The 15869-nt window shown below is 47.6% G+C and overlaps 1 protein-coding gene across 3 annotated transcripts in view; it reads right to left on the bottom strand.

Annotated features, from left to right (window-relative positions):
* The window catches only part of TRIM37 (tripartite motif containing 37), a 156416-nt gene that overhangs the window by 26542 nt on the left and 114005 nt on the right, over window positions 1-15869 (bottom strand). For all 3 annotated transcript variants that reach the window (XM_040424758.1, XM_040424759.1, XM_040424757.1), the window contains exon 19: window positions 7847-8152. In XM_040424758.1, coding sequence (XP_040280692.1) covers window positions 7847-8152 — 306 coding nt within the window. The remainder of the gene's footprint in view (window positions 1-7846; window positions 8153-15869) is intronic.

Raw genomic sequence — 15869 nt, 5'->3', positions numbered from 1 at the left:
CCACCCGTGGCCTCCGAAATAAGTTCGTCTAAGCGGACCCCGAAAAGGCGGGAACCCGCAAACGGTAGCCCCGCCAGGGAACGTTTGGAGGCAGCGTCCGCTTTCCAAACCTTCAGCCAGAGCTCCCTCCTGACGGCAACTGCCAGGGCGGAGGAGCGTGCAATAAGGGCTCCCGCATCAAGGGAGGCCTCACAAACAAAATTCCCGGCCCGAATAATAAGCTGGGCCAAGGAACGTAGGTCCTGGATGGGGACGTCCGAGTCCAACTCCTGTTCCAGCTGCGCACCCCAAGCAGAGATTGCTTTCCCTGCCCAAGCAGAGGCAAAAACCGGTCTGAGAGCAGAACCGGAGGCAGCAAAAATGCCCTTGGAAAGGGTCTCCATGCGACGGTCCTCCGCTGACTGAAGAGAGGATCCGTCGGGAACAGGGATGGCTGTGTTCTTTGACAGCCGGGCCACAGGGGGGTCCACCTTGGGTGGGGAAGACCAGGTGGCCACGACATCGGCTGGAAAAGGATAGCAAATGTCCAGCTTCTTGGGGTTGACAAAACGGGCGTCCGGGCGAGCCCAAGCCTTAGACACCACGGAGGAGAAATCAGAGTGGATTGGAAAGACTTTTGAGGCCTGCCTGGGTCTGATAAAGGAGACGCTAGCTGCGTCAGAGCTAGGGGGATCATCCTGCACCTTAAAGGTGTCACGAATATCAGAGATGAGTTGACCCATCGCTGAGGCTAGCTTGGACGGCAGGGCCGAGTCCATTTCCAAATCTGAAACCGCCAATTCACCTTCAGAGAGCGAATCCCTTGGAGAGGAGAGGCCCGTCTGGGTGCGCACGCGTGGCGGGGAGAGTGAGGCCTCAGAGGAGGAGGCTCGCTCTACTCTAATACGCTTCTGAGAGTGCCTAGCTCGGGAGGGGTCACTAGGAGAGAGTGAACCCGCTGCAGCGGCAGAAGCAGTGGACCCGGAGGGCGCGACAGTCAGAGTGGCGTCCTGTGGGGTAGGTGGCCTGTCTATTAGGCGGCCCACGACATGAGTGAGGCTTTCCACGGCCTGGGACAGGGATCTAGCCCAGTCAGGCGGGTCAGAGGAAGCAGGGAGCGACACAGCGGGCGACTGAGGCTGCGGTGGAGCTCGGCATGCAGTACAGTGCGGATCAGACTGCCCCCGGGGAAAGGGTTCCCTACAAGCAGTACAGGCATGGTACCAAGGCTTGGCGGCTGCAGAAGGGTCTGACATGGTGGAAAAAGGATGTTGCACTTAAAGTGGGAGACCCCAAAGAAAAGGAACGGGGATAACACCCAAGCAACAGTACTGTGGCACGGAGGGGGTTAACAGTCCTACCAGACCCGGATGATGCAAGCGGCAGCGGTAAGGGGAACAGACTGAGGAGGCTGTGGAGGAGAGGCAGCAGCACGGAGATGAATGGCTTCAGGATCGCACGGCAGAGAGGATTCCACGCAGCACTGTGAGAAGTGGAGCCCGATGAAACCGGAAGTAGCGGAGCGCATGTAGGAAGCTGCGCCCCCCCTCTGCCGCGCTGAAGCAGAAGCAGAGCCGCGCGCGCGGCAAAATGATTTTAACCCCCAAGGTGATGAAGTGCCGGCCATGAAATGGCGCCGTTCACGCCAAGTAAGCGGCCCCCAGCCGTCCCCTGTAAGGCAGCGTCCCTGCCAAGGACTTGCCCAGATAAACTCCCCCCCAAACTATGCCCGGTAACTGTCCCGATATGCCCGGGGGGGGGGAGGCCATGTAGCAGTGGCCATGTAGCAGTGGTCATGGGGGGTGTAGCAGCGGCCATGGGGATGTAGCAGCGGTGGGAGGGAGGAAGGGGAGGCTGGAGCAGCCACTCTCACCATACGCTGTCTTCGCCCTCAGTCCATCCAGCGGGGGTCGCCCCTTCAGCTCCTGGCACCGCAGTGGCAGAAAGCCAGGGGAGGGACTTGGCGTGCGGGCGACCCTGAGCTGGCGGGACGCAGGGGAGCGAGGCTGCCCTGGTCCACCTTGTCTTCTGTGGGGGAGGCGGCAGTGCGGAATTACCGGCACTGGCGCAACTCAACCCCGGGAGAAACAAAGGGGTCTAATGCGCCTCTGTTGTCCCTGTAGGTAGAAAAAAATCTAATTAAAAACAACAAATAACGCAAAAATAAAAAATCATAGGAAAACAACCCTGCATAAGCAGGGGGTGTCTTGCCTCCTTGGACACTAAGCAAAAACTGGCAGTCTCTTCTCCAGGCTGAAGGGTATAGCTGATGGAGGAGGGGCTTACAGCTTTCACTTAGTGTCACGCCTCCTAGGGAGCAGAGCTATACCCATGGTTTCCTGTGTCCCCCAAGGAATATGGGCGAGAAAATAATCTCAAAGAGATCGCAGCTAATTTTAGTTTTTCGTTGCCCTTTTTTCCCTCACCGCCTTGCCATAACTTTTATTTTTCTGTCCACATAGCTATACGAGGGCATATTTTTTGCCGGACAAGTTGCAAATTTTAATGGCACCATTTAACATATTGTATCTTGTATTGAAAAAATATTTCTATATAAATTTTTGGGATGGAATGGACAAAAGAAATACAATTCCGCATATGCTTACCAGTTTTTATCCACTGCACGATAAAAATGATGTTTTAACTTTCTTTTTCAGGTCAGCGCGATTAGGAATATACCAACTTTATACCGTTTTTGCTATGTTTTACAAAATAAAAGTTTAGATGCTGTGATCACTACTGACCAGGACATGTAAGGGGTTACACCAGCAAGATCAGAATTCTCTCCGATCCAAGCCCTTGCACTCTGCTGTGTATAACACCGCAATATGTAGTGGTTGCTCGCTCAGGCTCACCTACTCGGCCCACATTATACACTGCTCAAAAAAATAAAGGGAACACAAAAATAACACATCCTAGATCTGAATTAATTAAATATTCTTCTGAAATACTTTGTTCTTTACATAGTTGAATGTGCTGACAACAAAATCACAAAAATTAAAAAGTGGAAATCAAATTTTTCAACCGATGGAGGTCTGGATTTGGAGTCGCACTCAAAATTAAAGTAGAAAAACACACTACAGGCTGATCCAACTTTGATGTAATGTCCTTAAAACAAGTCAAAATGAGGCTCAGTAGTGTGTGTGGCCTCCACGTGCCTGTATGACCTCCCTACAACGCCTGTGCATGCTCCTGATGAGGTGGCGGACGGTCTCCTGAGGGATCTCCTCCCAGACCTGGACTAAAGCATCTTCCAACTCCTGGACAGTCTGTGGTGCAATTGGATTCAGGTCTGGGGAACGGGCGGGCCAGTCCATAGCATCAATACCTTCGTCTTGCAGGAACTGCTGACACACTCCAGACACATGAGGTCTAGCATTGTCTTGCATTAGGAGGAACCCAGGGCCAACCGCACCAGCATATGGTCTCACAAGGGGTCTGAGGATCTCATCTCGGTACCTAATGGCAGTCAGGCTACCTCTGGCGAGCACATGGGGGGCTGTGCAGCCCTCCAAAGAAATGCCACCCCACACCATTACTGACCCAATGCCAAACCGGTCATGCTGGAGGATGTTGCAGGCAGCAGAACGTTCTCCACGGCGTCTCCAGACTCTGTCACGTCTGTCACATGTGCTCAGTGTGAACCTGCTTTCATCTGTGAAGAGCACAGGGCGCCAGTGGCGAATTTGCCAATCTTGGTGTTCTCTGGCAAATGCCAAACGTCCTGCACGGTGTTGGGCTGTAAGCACAACCCCCACCTGTGGACGTCGGGCCCTCATATCACCCTCATGGAGTCTGTTTCTGACTGTTTGAGCAGACACATGCACATTTGTGGCCTGCTGGAGGTCATTTTGCAGGGCTCTGGCAGTGCTCCTCCTGTTCCTCCTTGCACAAAGGCGGAGGTAGCGGTCCTGCTGCTGGGTTGTTGCCCTCCTACGGCCTCCTCCACGTCTCCTGATGTACTGGCCTGTCTCCTGGTAGCGCCTCCATGCTCTGGACACTACGCTGACAGACACAGCAAACCTTCTTGCCACAGCTCGCATTGATGTGCCATCCTGGATAAGCTGCACTACCTGAGCCACTTGTGTGGGTTGTAGACTCCGTCTCATGCTACCACTAGAGTGAAAGCACCGGCAGCATTCAAAAGTGACCAAAACATCAGCCAGGAAGCATAGGAACTGAGAAGTGGTCTGTGGTCACCACCTGCAGAACTACTCCTTTATTGGGGGTGTCTTGCTAATTGCCTATAATTTCCAGCTGTTGTCTATTCCATTTGCACAACAGCATGTGAAATTGATTGTCACTCGGTGTTGCTTCCTAAGTGGACAGTTTGATTTCACAGAAGTGTGATTGACTTGGAGTTACATTGTGTTGTTTAAGTGTTCCCTTTATTTTTTTGAGCAGTGTACTTTCCCTTCTGGAAGGGATCAATACAAAACTGCCCAATGGTGCAGGAGGTTGAAACAAGGTCTAAGCCCTAGTTCACACTGCAGTGATTTGGCCAGTGATTTCCATCAGTGATTGTGAGCTAAAACCAGGTACTGGTCAAAAACACAGAACAGGAGCAAATCTTTCCATTACACCTCATCTCTCCATACACTCCACTTCTAGTTTTGGCTCACAATCACTGCAGTGTGAACTAGGCCTAAAATCAGGCTGTAGATGACATTCACCTGTTTTTCATGCAGACTGCCATTATTTACAGGATTGTGTTTATGCATAGGAGAAAAGAATGAGGAAGAGACTTGCCAACCATCCCACATTAGGGTACATTCACATGTGACTGAAATGCAGTCACAGATTTTCATGCAGCAAATACACTACTAAAAAAACGGAGTGCGTTTTTGGCAATTTTTATTCACACACTTGTGGGGGAAAAAACTGCAGCGGAAATTGGCCCATGATGGAGATTTTACATCTGCGGCATGTGAATACCGTATTTGGCGTGGATTTTCATAGCAGATTTTATCTTTGCAATGTGAAGAATGAAATCTGCGTCACACCTGAAGCGTTTCCACAATGAAATCCACAACAAATAATAAACCATTTGTGTATGTTTTTCTGCTGTGGATTTCCAACAGAATCGGTGTACATTTTCTGCTGCAAAAAACCTGCAGCATTTCAGTCACATGTGAACAGACCATTAGGGTACAGTAAGTTCACAGAGTTTTTTGGAGGAGGTTTTGCGGCAGATTTTTCAGCCAAAGCCAGAAGTGGATTCAAAAAGAATCGGAAATACAAAAGGAAGGACTTACACGCCTCCTTCCTGTTGGATCCACTTCTGGCTTTGGCTGAAGAACCTGCCTCAAAACTTCCTCCAAAAAAAAAAAAAAGAAATATGTGAACCCAGCCTTAGGCCTCTTTCACACAAGCGTACTGAAATCAGTCAGCATTCTGCCTCTGGATTATGCATGGATTCCTGACGATATACCATCAGTATTGCTTCAGGATTTCCATGCAGATTTTTGGGAAATGGGCATGAAAAGCACAAAACTCGGATTTGCTTCAGATCTTAAATACTGATGGAAATTATACGCCCATGTGAATAGCTCCATTCATTAGCAGAGGATTCCGGTTCATAAAATACGCACCATATACGCTTGAGGGCTCATACACACGACCGTTTGCATTTTGTGGACCGTAAAAAATACGGATGACATCCGCTTGCATTCCGTATTTTGTGGAACGGAACAGCTGGCCCCTAACAGAACAGCGCTATCCTTTCTTTGGCCAAATGATCAAAGACTGGCAAGTGACCATGTAACTGTCAGCACGAAGAAAGTTATGTGACATTTTTATTTTTAGCTATAGGCAGCCTATACAGGAGTTTCCCAAAAGGTTGGAAAACCCATTTAAGGACTGCACAATATGTTAATCATTTTTACAAAACACAATAAGTTATAGGGGTTTTCCTGTTATAGCGATTTTTAAGCAAGTGCCCGGAGCCTGCCCCCTGAAACAGAAAATCCATACTTTCCTGCTCCATGTTGCACCCACTGTCTCCATCTTCCGGTCCCAGCTCTGTTTACACCTGGCAGGGCATGGACATGGTCACATGCACTGCTCCAGCCAATGACTGGCTCCAGCTGTGACGTGCTGCTTCATCACCTCTGAAGCCAGTCATTGGCTGGAGCGGTGCATGTGCCCGTCATGCACCACCAGAATAAAACGATATGGGGACCGGAAGATAAAGTGGCGTGGAAGACCAGAACAGGTAAGTATACATCTTCAGTTTCAGCAGGCTGGCTGTGGGCACTTGCTTAAAGATCATTGTAACTGGAAAACCCCTTTAAAAGCTAAAAAAAAATGTCATTGCAGCATACGGACAATTCAGTTTTTGGGACCAAATGAATTTTATTTCTGGCTATGCATTTGCTGCTGAGCGCAATTCTCAAATATGGCAAAAAGGCCTGTTGCCATTAATAACGCTCTCTTCTGTGAGCTCTAATAGCCAGCGGGTCATTACAGTAATCATTACCCTTTGTATTAAGAAAGTGCGGCAGAAGTAGGATTTCAGCTAGTATTTAGGTATGACTTTAAATTGGATTGTCAACTTGAGATACCGTAATAAGAAAAGAAAAATACTGACTATATAATGTATGATTCATTTGCACACATACATATACACTCCGTACATACATACCTAGCACAGTATGATGAAACATCACAGCACAAACCGCTATAAAACTATGTCACGATCGGGCACACATGCAACCGGACAGGCTACAAGGGTGCACCTGTGACCTTGGATGTGACTGTTAGGGTCCATTCACACGTCCGCAAAATGGGTCCGCATCCGTTCCGCAATTTTCAATGGGGTCACAAAGCACGCAGTGTGCTGTCCGCAGCCGCACTTCTGTTTGCGTCCCCGCAAAAAAATAGAACATGTCCTATTCTTGTCCGCAGACACAGATAAGAATAGGCATTTCTATTACAGTGCCGGCCATGTGTGGAACGCACATGGCCAGTGTCCGTGTTTTACGGATACGCAATTTGCGGACCGCAAAACAGTTGCGGACGTATGAATGGACCCTGAACAAGGAGCTCCGCTTCCACCCTTGCTTTCACACTCGCCTAACGCATTAGGCTACCAAGCGACCCACAAACACGTCCACTCACAATGCTGCCACTATCCATACGTACGGGCAATCTCTGACAAAGATTAAACAACCAGCAAGTTTTACAGGCCATTTTTACCAAACCAGGCATAGCAAACACGCATATGAAATATTAATCCTTTCAACCAATAGATAATTCAGTAGATTTTCTAAGGCTGAAAATCCTGGCACTCAAGTTCCCCGATCATAAGAACATAAGTTATTTATGAGGAAAATGTGAATTATGACAAGGCTGCTTTTGAAGTGCATCATCTGATCTATGGATACATACAGCACTATTCACTAGCACCGGATGGGCTGGAAATGTACTGTCTGTGGCTGCATCCGGCAGAGAACAGCCTGCCAGAGCTCTCTGGATCCGGCACTGCCAGATGTTGTTACAATGCCCGCCGGCCCAATTGAAAACAACGAGGTCCCATTGCCGCTACCTGGGAAATATGTTGAGATTCGTCCGGATCTGCACTGTACCCCATTATTGTCAATCGGGCTGGTGGGCATTGCAGTAACATCCGGCAATGCCAGATACAGCCAGCTCCGGCAGGCTGTTCTCGGCAGGAACAGCCTGCCAAAACTATACCGCGAGCGTGAAAGAAGCCTTACAGTTTGGCCTTTTGTCTGCTAACTAATTTAATCCCTAACCCCTCCACAGTCTAGGACATCCTGTGTCTAATAAGTTCTCATCTGTTCCAGGAAGATGGCATCAGAACCCATAATATAAAAAAGTACAACACATGCAATTTAAGACTTACTGTTTCTCACGTAACAGCTTGCTAGAGAAGATTTTCGAAGCAACTCCATTCCGAGTTCCTGTAACTTGCTACATCCGTCCCCACTTCCGGTTGCTAAGGCGTCCAGCTCCCCATTGCCATTTGTTTGGCCTTCATTAGGCCCAGCACTACTGCTCCTGACTTCACATATCTGGCTCTTCACAGCAGAAAGCTTGCTGCGCACCTCAAGGACCTGAGACTTGTACCTCTTCAGCATCTTGAAGTCTGGAGACACGCGCCATGATGTCTGTTGTGTGCGTGCCTCTCTGTCTTTGCGAGAACAGGATCCTGTGCAAGAAGATAAAAATACTGAAAAAGACCAACACTTTGAGAAGACTACTCCATTGCCCACAATAAGTTGCTTGCGACAGCTTTTAGTCCCACCACATACTATGCACACAGCTAAAGTCCAATAGAATTCAGCACAGTAGAAGTCAGACTACTGCATTGTTCAAGAATGGAGCACAAAACACATTAGTAACATAGGGGGTCATTTATCAAGATGAAATACGCCCAAATTAGGCATATTTCAGGCGCAGATTGCAGTGCAATGGTTAGTCGCTCCGCAATCCGAGACTCCTTCGGAGGAAAGCAAAAAGTCCTCATGAGGTAGAAGCCAATTTTACTAATTAGAGTACAAAACCCTTCCCATCTCCAAATCAGGCAATCAGACTAAAGTGCCCCTTTACACAGGCCGAGAATTGGCCAGATAATCGCTAACAAGCGTTCATAGGAAAGCTCGTTAGCAACTATCTGGCGGATAATATGCTTGTTTGTGTAAATCGTTGTTTGCTGACGGCAGAGCGCGATTAGACGACATGATCTGCTGTCGGCAAACAATGATTCTGTATGGAGACAAGCAATAGCGTTACCAATCACTGCTCCTCATACTGTGGAGGAGATTACTGCATATAAATACAGTGGCCGTATAAAGGGACCTTAACTCCTTGGATCAACGATCCTTCTCCAGGGTCAATATAACTTGTAATATTGTTAAAAGGAGAAAGAGAAATTCCAGAGATCTTCTAAAACAAATCCATCTTTATTAATGCATATAAAATCCAGTATACTCCAAAGTCAGACTTATATAGTTAAAAAAACACATTGTTTGTGACGCGTTTTGGCCTGGCTAGCAGTCCAAAATGCATCAAAAACTGTTTGTTCTTTGACTACATACATCTGATTTTGGCTCATACTGGATTCTATATGCTTCAATAAAGATGGATTTGTTTTAGAAGATCTCTGGAATTTCTCATTCTCCCTTCTGCAAGCTCAGCATTTTCTGGGCGACTTCGCTGTAATGGGTGAGCTGTACTATACTACTGCTTTTGTAATATTGTTACTCTCAAGACGCCTAGTCCTCTCTTGAACGCTTTGTAGAGTTCACCATCACCACCTCTACATAACTTAAGAGCATCATGAGACAGCGCAAGGGGTATTAAGACCGGCATCTAAAACTACCCCAAATCTCACTCACTTTTCTGGTACTGTATTAGGCCTCATGCACACAGCCGTTGGGCGGCAGTGGCGGTATTGCGGGCCGCAAACGGCGGGTCAGAAATCCACGGCCGCGTGCACCACGCAATTCCAGAGATGCGGAACGGAGTCACGGAACACCGGAAGCACTACGGAGTGCTTCCGTGGTGCTTCTTTCCGTTGTTCCGCACCGCAAATAAATATGACGTGTCATATTTTTTTTGTGGTGCGGACAGACCACGGACCCATTCAAGTTGAATGGGTCCGGCCCGCTGCACGGATGTTGCCTGTGCATTGAGGACCGCAATTGCGGTCCCCAATGCACAGAACAGCCACGCAACGGCCGTGTGCATAAGGCCTTATACTGTGTTTTTTTCCACATGAAAATGTGATTAAAAGAAACAACTTACGTAATCCGCATTGTGTGCAGGTAGCCTAAAGAGAACCTGGCATCATGAAATGCAAAACAATCTGCCAGCAGCATATTATAGAGCAGGAGAAGCTGAACAGGTTGTGTGAGAAAAGATTCCGTAAAACTTGTAATTTATATATTAAAATCTCTGAACTAACTTTAGTTTTACATGGGGTCTGTACTATCACTGACTGATAGCATTCTATGTGTAAGGCCTCATGCACACGACCGTTATTTTGGTCCGCATCCGAGCTGCCGTTTTTTCGGCTCGGATGCGGACCCATTCACTTCAATGGGGCCGCAAAAGATGCGGACAGTACTCCGTGTGCTGTCCGCCTCCGTTCTGTGGGTCCGCCAAAAAAATATAGCATGTCCTATTCTTGTCCATTTTACGGACAAGAATAGGCATGTCTACAATGGGCCACCCGTTCCGCAAATTGCGGAAGGCACACGGGCGGCTTCAGTTTTTCGCTGATCCGTGGTTTGCGGACCGCAAAAAACAGCACGGTCGTGTGCATGTAACCTAAGTGTGTATACATAGATAGCAGTCAGTCACTGATAGCTGTACACAGGGGAGGTGTTATCAGTGATTGATGGCATCCTCTGTGTAAGTGTGTATGCATAGATAGCTGTCAGACACTGATAGCTGTATATGGGGGAGGTGTTATCAGTGATTGATAGCATCCTCTGTGTAAGTGTGTATACATAGATAGCTGTCAGTCACTGATAACTGTACACAGGAAGGTGTTATCAGTGATTGATGGCATCCTCTGTGTAAGTGTGTATACATAGATAGCTGTCAGTCACTGATAACTGTACACAGGAAGGTGTTATCAGTGATTGATAGCATCCTCTGTGTAAGGCTACTTTCACATCTGCACTTTGTATTAGTTTTGAGATCCAGCGGGTCTCAAAACCAGAGCAAAACGTTTCCGTTTTGTTCCATTTTGTGACCGGACACAAAACAGCAGCAAGGGGGTCTGCGAAACGGAACAAACTGGATCCCAAAAAAACTGATCCGTCACCCATTGACTTGCATTGTTTTTAGTGACAGATCCGGTTTGCTCAGTCTCAATTTAATACAACCGTATACGATCTGAACGTATGCATTCTGATGTATTAAATCGAACAGAAGCGTTTTGCTCCGGTTTTGAGATCCTCTGCCGGATCTCAAAACCGAAATACAAAGCGCAGATGCGAAAGCAGCCTAAGTGTATATACAAAGATAGCGGTCAGTCATTGATAGCTGCTAGAGATGAGCAAAGTGAGTTTTGGATGTTACATCCAAAGGCACTTCGCTCAATACTTTGGATTATTACTGTACAGAGATCCGAAACAGTATTAAAATGTATGGGTTCCAATGAGACAAAGTTAGTTATTCAAAAAGTTGCACGTGACTGTTGAATAACAGCGGTAATTTATTTAAGTGGAAAACCACTTTAAAACTTGAAACCGAACTCAAGTTTTAAAGCGACTTTGCCAACTAACCGGCTCATCCGAAGTTTTGAACGAAGCATCTTCGGATGTAACATCCAAAACTCGCTTCGCTCATCGCTAATAGCTGTACACGGGAGTGGTCTTATCAGTGATTGATAGCATTCTCTGTGTAAAGGCGCATTTACATATTGCAATGAGCAGCAGATTGTCGGGATGCATTCCTTCCCGACAGCCGGCTGCTTGCTCAGTGGAGGAGAAAGCTACATTTACATGCAGTAATCTCCTCCACAGTATGAGAACGAGGGATCGCTACTGCAATCCCACATCCTCAAACATTTGAATTACATGTGCCGATAATCGCGCAGATTAACCGCCTCCGGACCGCCTAACGCAGGATCGCGTTCCGGAGGCGGCAGCCCTGCGCACAGTCACGCATATATGCGTCATCTCGCGAGACGCGAGATTTCGCTCAAAGCCGGCCCGCGAATGCGCATCGCGGGGCGGCAAAAGTTAAAGAAGTATTTCGTCACCAGCCTGCCAGCCAATGATCGTGGCTGGCAGGCTGGCGATTTTCAAAAAATCTAATCACAAGCCAGATAACACATTATATTTGTAAATATAATGTGTTAAATGGCTTGTCTGCTCCTCTGCTGGTCCTTTTCGTCGGTTGGTTCCAGCAGAGGAGCAGACATCACAGTGAGTAGCCACCAAACACTACACTTAGCCCCAGATCACCCCCCATCACCCCAATTAACCCCTTGATCGCCCCTGTCAATCATCTAGTGAAACTACCCTTGGTTAGGTAGTTTAGCGTCAGTTAGCGCCCAGCCCACCGCAGTCACTGATTAGCGTATCGCTAATCAGCATTTGTACTTTTATAGTATCTGTAAGTGATCAAAACTGATCACAGTCAGATCTATAATTGTATTAGTGTCACCTTAGCTCGCCCTCCACCCAAAACGCAGTGTTTGCCCGATCAGGCCTGATCGGTCGCTCACACGTGCGTTCACCCACACCCGCCCCGCCGCAGTGACAAAAAATATATATTTTTTTGATCACTGCACAATCACTTTCCAAGCGCTGCGGCGATAAAAGCGCAGCGGCCTCCGGTACTTCGCTAGCCTCCCCTTTGTAAGACAGGCTTGCTTTTTTTCTTGGGTAGTCTCAGGGAATACCCCTAAATTTAGTAGTCCAAATGTCAAACAGGGGGTATTCTTCTGAAGAGGCCTACAGGATTCGGATGAGGAATGGGAACCCTCACCTGACGAATCTAGCGGGTCAGAATATGAACCTGTAGAAAGCAGTGGCAGTCTGACCCAAAGTTCGGACGAGGAGGTTGAGGTCCCTGATAGCACCAGGCGTACCCGGCCCCGTGTCGCTAGACCACAGGTTGCGCAGGATCCGCTTCAAGAGCAGCAGAGTGGGGCTGGCGCTGTCGGATCACGTGGTGAGGCATACACCAGCAGCGCAGCCCTCCCTGGACCTAGTACCAGCACTGCCGTACAACATGGTGACGTGGCGAGCACCAGAAGGGCAGTTGAAGCTGGTACGGTGGCACGTGCAGTAGTTACCCCGTCGCAGCCACCGCACAGACAGGCCCGTAGACCCCCTAGAGTCCCTGAGGTGCTGGCAAATCCTGATTGGCAGTCACCAACTTCAGCCGCACCATTAGTTCCCCCTTTCACCGCCCAGTCTGGAGTTCGGGTTGAGACAGCTCAGATCGGTTCGCCCTGGGATTTTTTGAGCTGTTCTTGACGGCGGAGCTCTTGGACTTAGTCGTGGCAGAAACAAATCGGTATGCCACTCAATTTATATCCGCCAACCCGGGAAGCTTTTATGCCCAGCCTTTCCGGTGGAAACCAGTCCAAGTTTCCGAAATTAAAATTTTTCTGGGCTTTCTCCTCAACATGGGTCTAACCAAAAAGCATGAATTGCGGTCATATTGGTCCACGAACCCGATTAATCACATGCCCATGTTCTCTGCTGCTATGTCCAGGGCACTATTTGAGGCCATCCTGCGTTTCCTGCACTTTAGCGACAACAGCACCTCTCGTCCCAGAGGCCACCCAGCTTTTGACTGGCTCCACAAAATTCGGCCCCTCATAGACCACTTCAACCAGAAATTTGCAGATTTGTATACCCCAGAGCAAAATATCTGCGTAGACGAGTCCCTAATACATTTTACCGGGCGCCTTGGCTTCAAACAATACATCCCAAGCAAGCGCGCCCGGTATGAGGTCAAATTGTATAAGCTCTGTGAAAGGGCCACAGGCTATACCCACAAATTTCGGATCTATGAGGGAAAAGATCAGACCCTGGAGCCAGTCGGTTGCCCTGACTACCTGGGGAGCAGTGGGAAGACAGTCTGGGACTTGGTGTCACCCTTATTTGGCAAGGGGTACCATCTTTATGTGGATAATTTCTACACAAGTGTGCCCCTCTTCAGGCATTTGTTCCTAGAACAGATTGGCTGCTGTGGCACCGCGCGAACTAGTCGCGTAGGCTTTCCCCAACGGCTCGTTACCACCCGTCTTGCAAGGGGGGAGAGGGCTGCCTTGTGTAACGAAGAACTGCTCGCGGTGAAATGGAGAGACAAGAGTGACGTTTACATGCTCTCCTCCATTCACGCAGACACGACAATACAAATTGAGCGAGCAACCCGTGTCATTGAAAAGCCCCTCTGTGTCCACGACTATAATTTGCTCATGGGAGGGGTGGACTTTAATGACCAGATGTTGTCTCCGTATTTAGTTTCCCGACGCACCAGACGCTGGTATAAGGTGGTGTCTGTATATTTAATTCAATTGGCTGCATATAATAGTTTTGTTCTCTACAGTAAGGCTGGGAGAACACGATCCTTCCTCAAATTTCAGGAAGAGATCATCGAGAACCTCCTGTATCCAGAAGGTTCCGTGGCCCCATCCACCAGTGTAGTTAGCCGTCTACACGAGCGACATTTCCCCAGTGTCGTTCCTGGTACCTCAACCCAACCGTCACCCCGAAAAAGATGTCGTGTCTGTAGCAGGAGTGGAATAAGGCGTGACACCCGCTATTTCTGTCCTGACTGCCCTGACCACCCTGCCCTATGCTTTGGAGAGTGTTTCCGGAAGTACCACACACAGGTACACTTAGCATAGGGATTGCATCTCACAGGACAGGCGCACAGGGCTATTTAGGGCCCTCTCTCTCACAGCTGCTGCAAACCTCTCCTTTCACCTGGGATAAAGTGCATAATGTACTTCGCCACATCTTTGGGCGATTTGCGCTTTGCACATTGTCCCATGGGGAAGGAGAGGTTTGTCCTATAAAGGTAAAAAAAAAAAAAAAAACACCAGTAAGCAAAAAACTTTCAGTTCAAAAAGTTAAAAAAAAGTTTATATGTTCTGTTCAAAAGTTATTATAAAGTTAATAAAATTTATTGCGTTGCGGCCTGTTTTTTTTCATTTTTTTTTTTTACCTTCGAGGTGGACCAACCGATCGACTAGCTGCAGCACTGATGTGCATTCTGACAGAAGCATTGCGCTGCTGTCAGATTACACACAAGTCGGTGTATGCGGCGCTGCAAGACGAGATTTCTCCTCTGCAGTAAAAGATATGTTTGCCGAGGCATATGAGCTGAGGAGGCGGCGGTGTTCATATGCTTTGGCAAACACTTTGTATATATAAAAAAAATAAAAAATCCCGGCAATGATTTATTCATCCACATCGATTGATGTGAATGGAGAAATCTGGTTTGCCAGGGCATACGGGCTAAGTGGGTATGGATGTTGGGCGGAGCTCCTATGTCCTGGCAGACGCCTTTCCCCTCTTTTTTTTTTTGGCAGAGATTTTTTCATCCACATTGATCGATGCGAATGAAGAAATCTGTGCCGTTCATTTTTTCTTTCAGCCCAGAGGCTGAACGGAAAAAAATAATCTCATTGCCCGTAAGCTCAATATAAGGAGAATAGCAGAAACTCCTAATGCTGGCCATACATGTAATGATTGCGGAGACCCTCAAATGCCAGGGCAGTACAAACACCCCACAAATAACACCATTTTGGAAAGAAGACACCCCAAGGTATTCGCTGAGGGGCATATTGAGTCCATGAAAGATTGAAATTTTTGTCTCAAGTTAACGGAAAGGGAGACTTTGTCAGAAAAAAAAAAATAATAAATCAATTTCCGCTAACTTGTGCCAAAAATTTTTTTTTTCTATGAACTCGCCATGCCCCTCATTGAATACCTTGGGGTGTCTTCTTTCCAAAATGGGGTCACATGTGGGGTATTTATACTGCCCTGGCTTTTTAGGGGCCCTAAAGCGTGAGAAGAAGTCTGGGATCCAAATGTCTAAAAATGCCCTCCTAAAAGGAATTTGGGCACCTTTGCGCATCTAGGCTGCAAAAAAGTGTCACACATGTGGTATCGCCGTACTCAGGAGAAGGTGGGCAATGTGTTTTGGGGTGTCATTTTACATATACCCATGCTGGGTGAGAGAAATATCTTGGTCAAATGCCAACTTTGTATAACAAAATGGGAAAAGTTGTCTTTTGCCAAGATATTTCTCTCACCCCGCATGGGTATATGTAAAATGTGGTATATGTAAAATTTTACAACTGAAAGTGAAAAATGTCTTTTTCTAAAAAATCGTTAAATTTCGATTAATAACAAAAAAAGTAAAAATGTCAGCAGCAATGAAAT

The sequence above is a fragment of the Bufo bufo genome, chromosome 3, assembly GCF_905171765.1.
Source record: "Bufo bufo chromosome 3, aBufBuf1.1, whole genome shotgun sequence".
In the NCBI taxonomy this organism is placed as follows: domain Eukaryota; kingdom Metazoa; phylum Chordata; class Amphibia; order Anura; family Bufonidae; genus Bufo; species Bufo bufo.
Note: the sequence above shows the minus strand (reverse complement) of the source record. Positions and strands in the feature narration are given on the sequence as shown.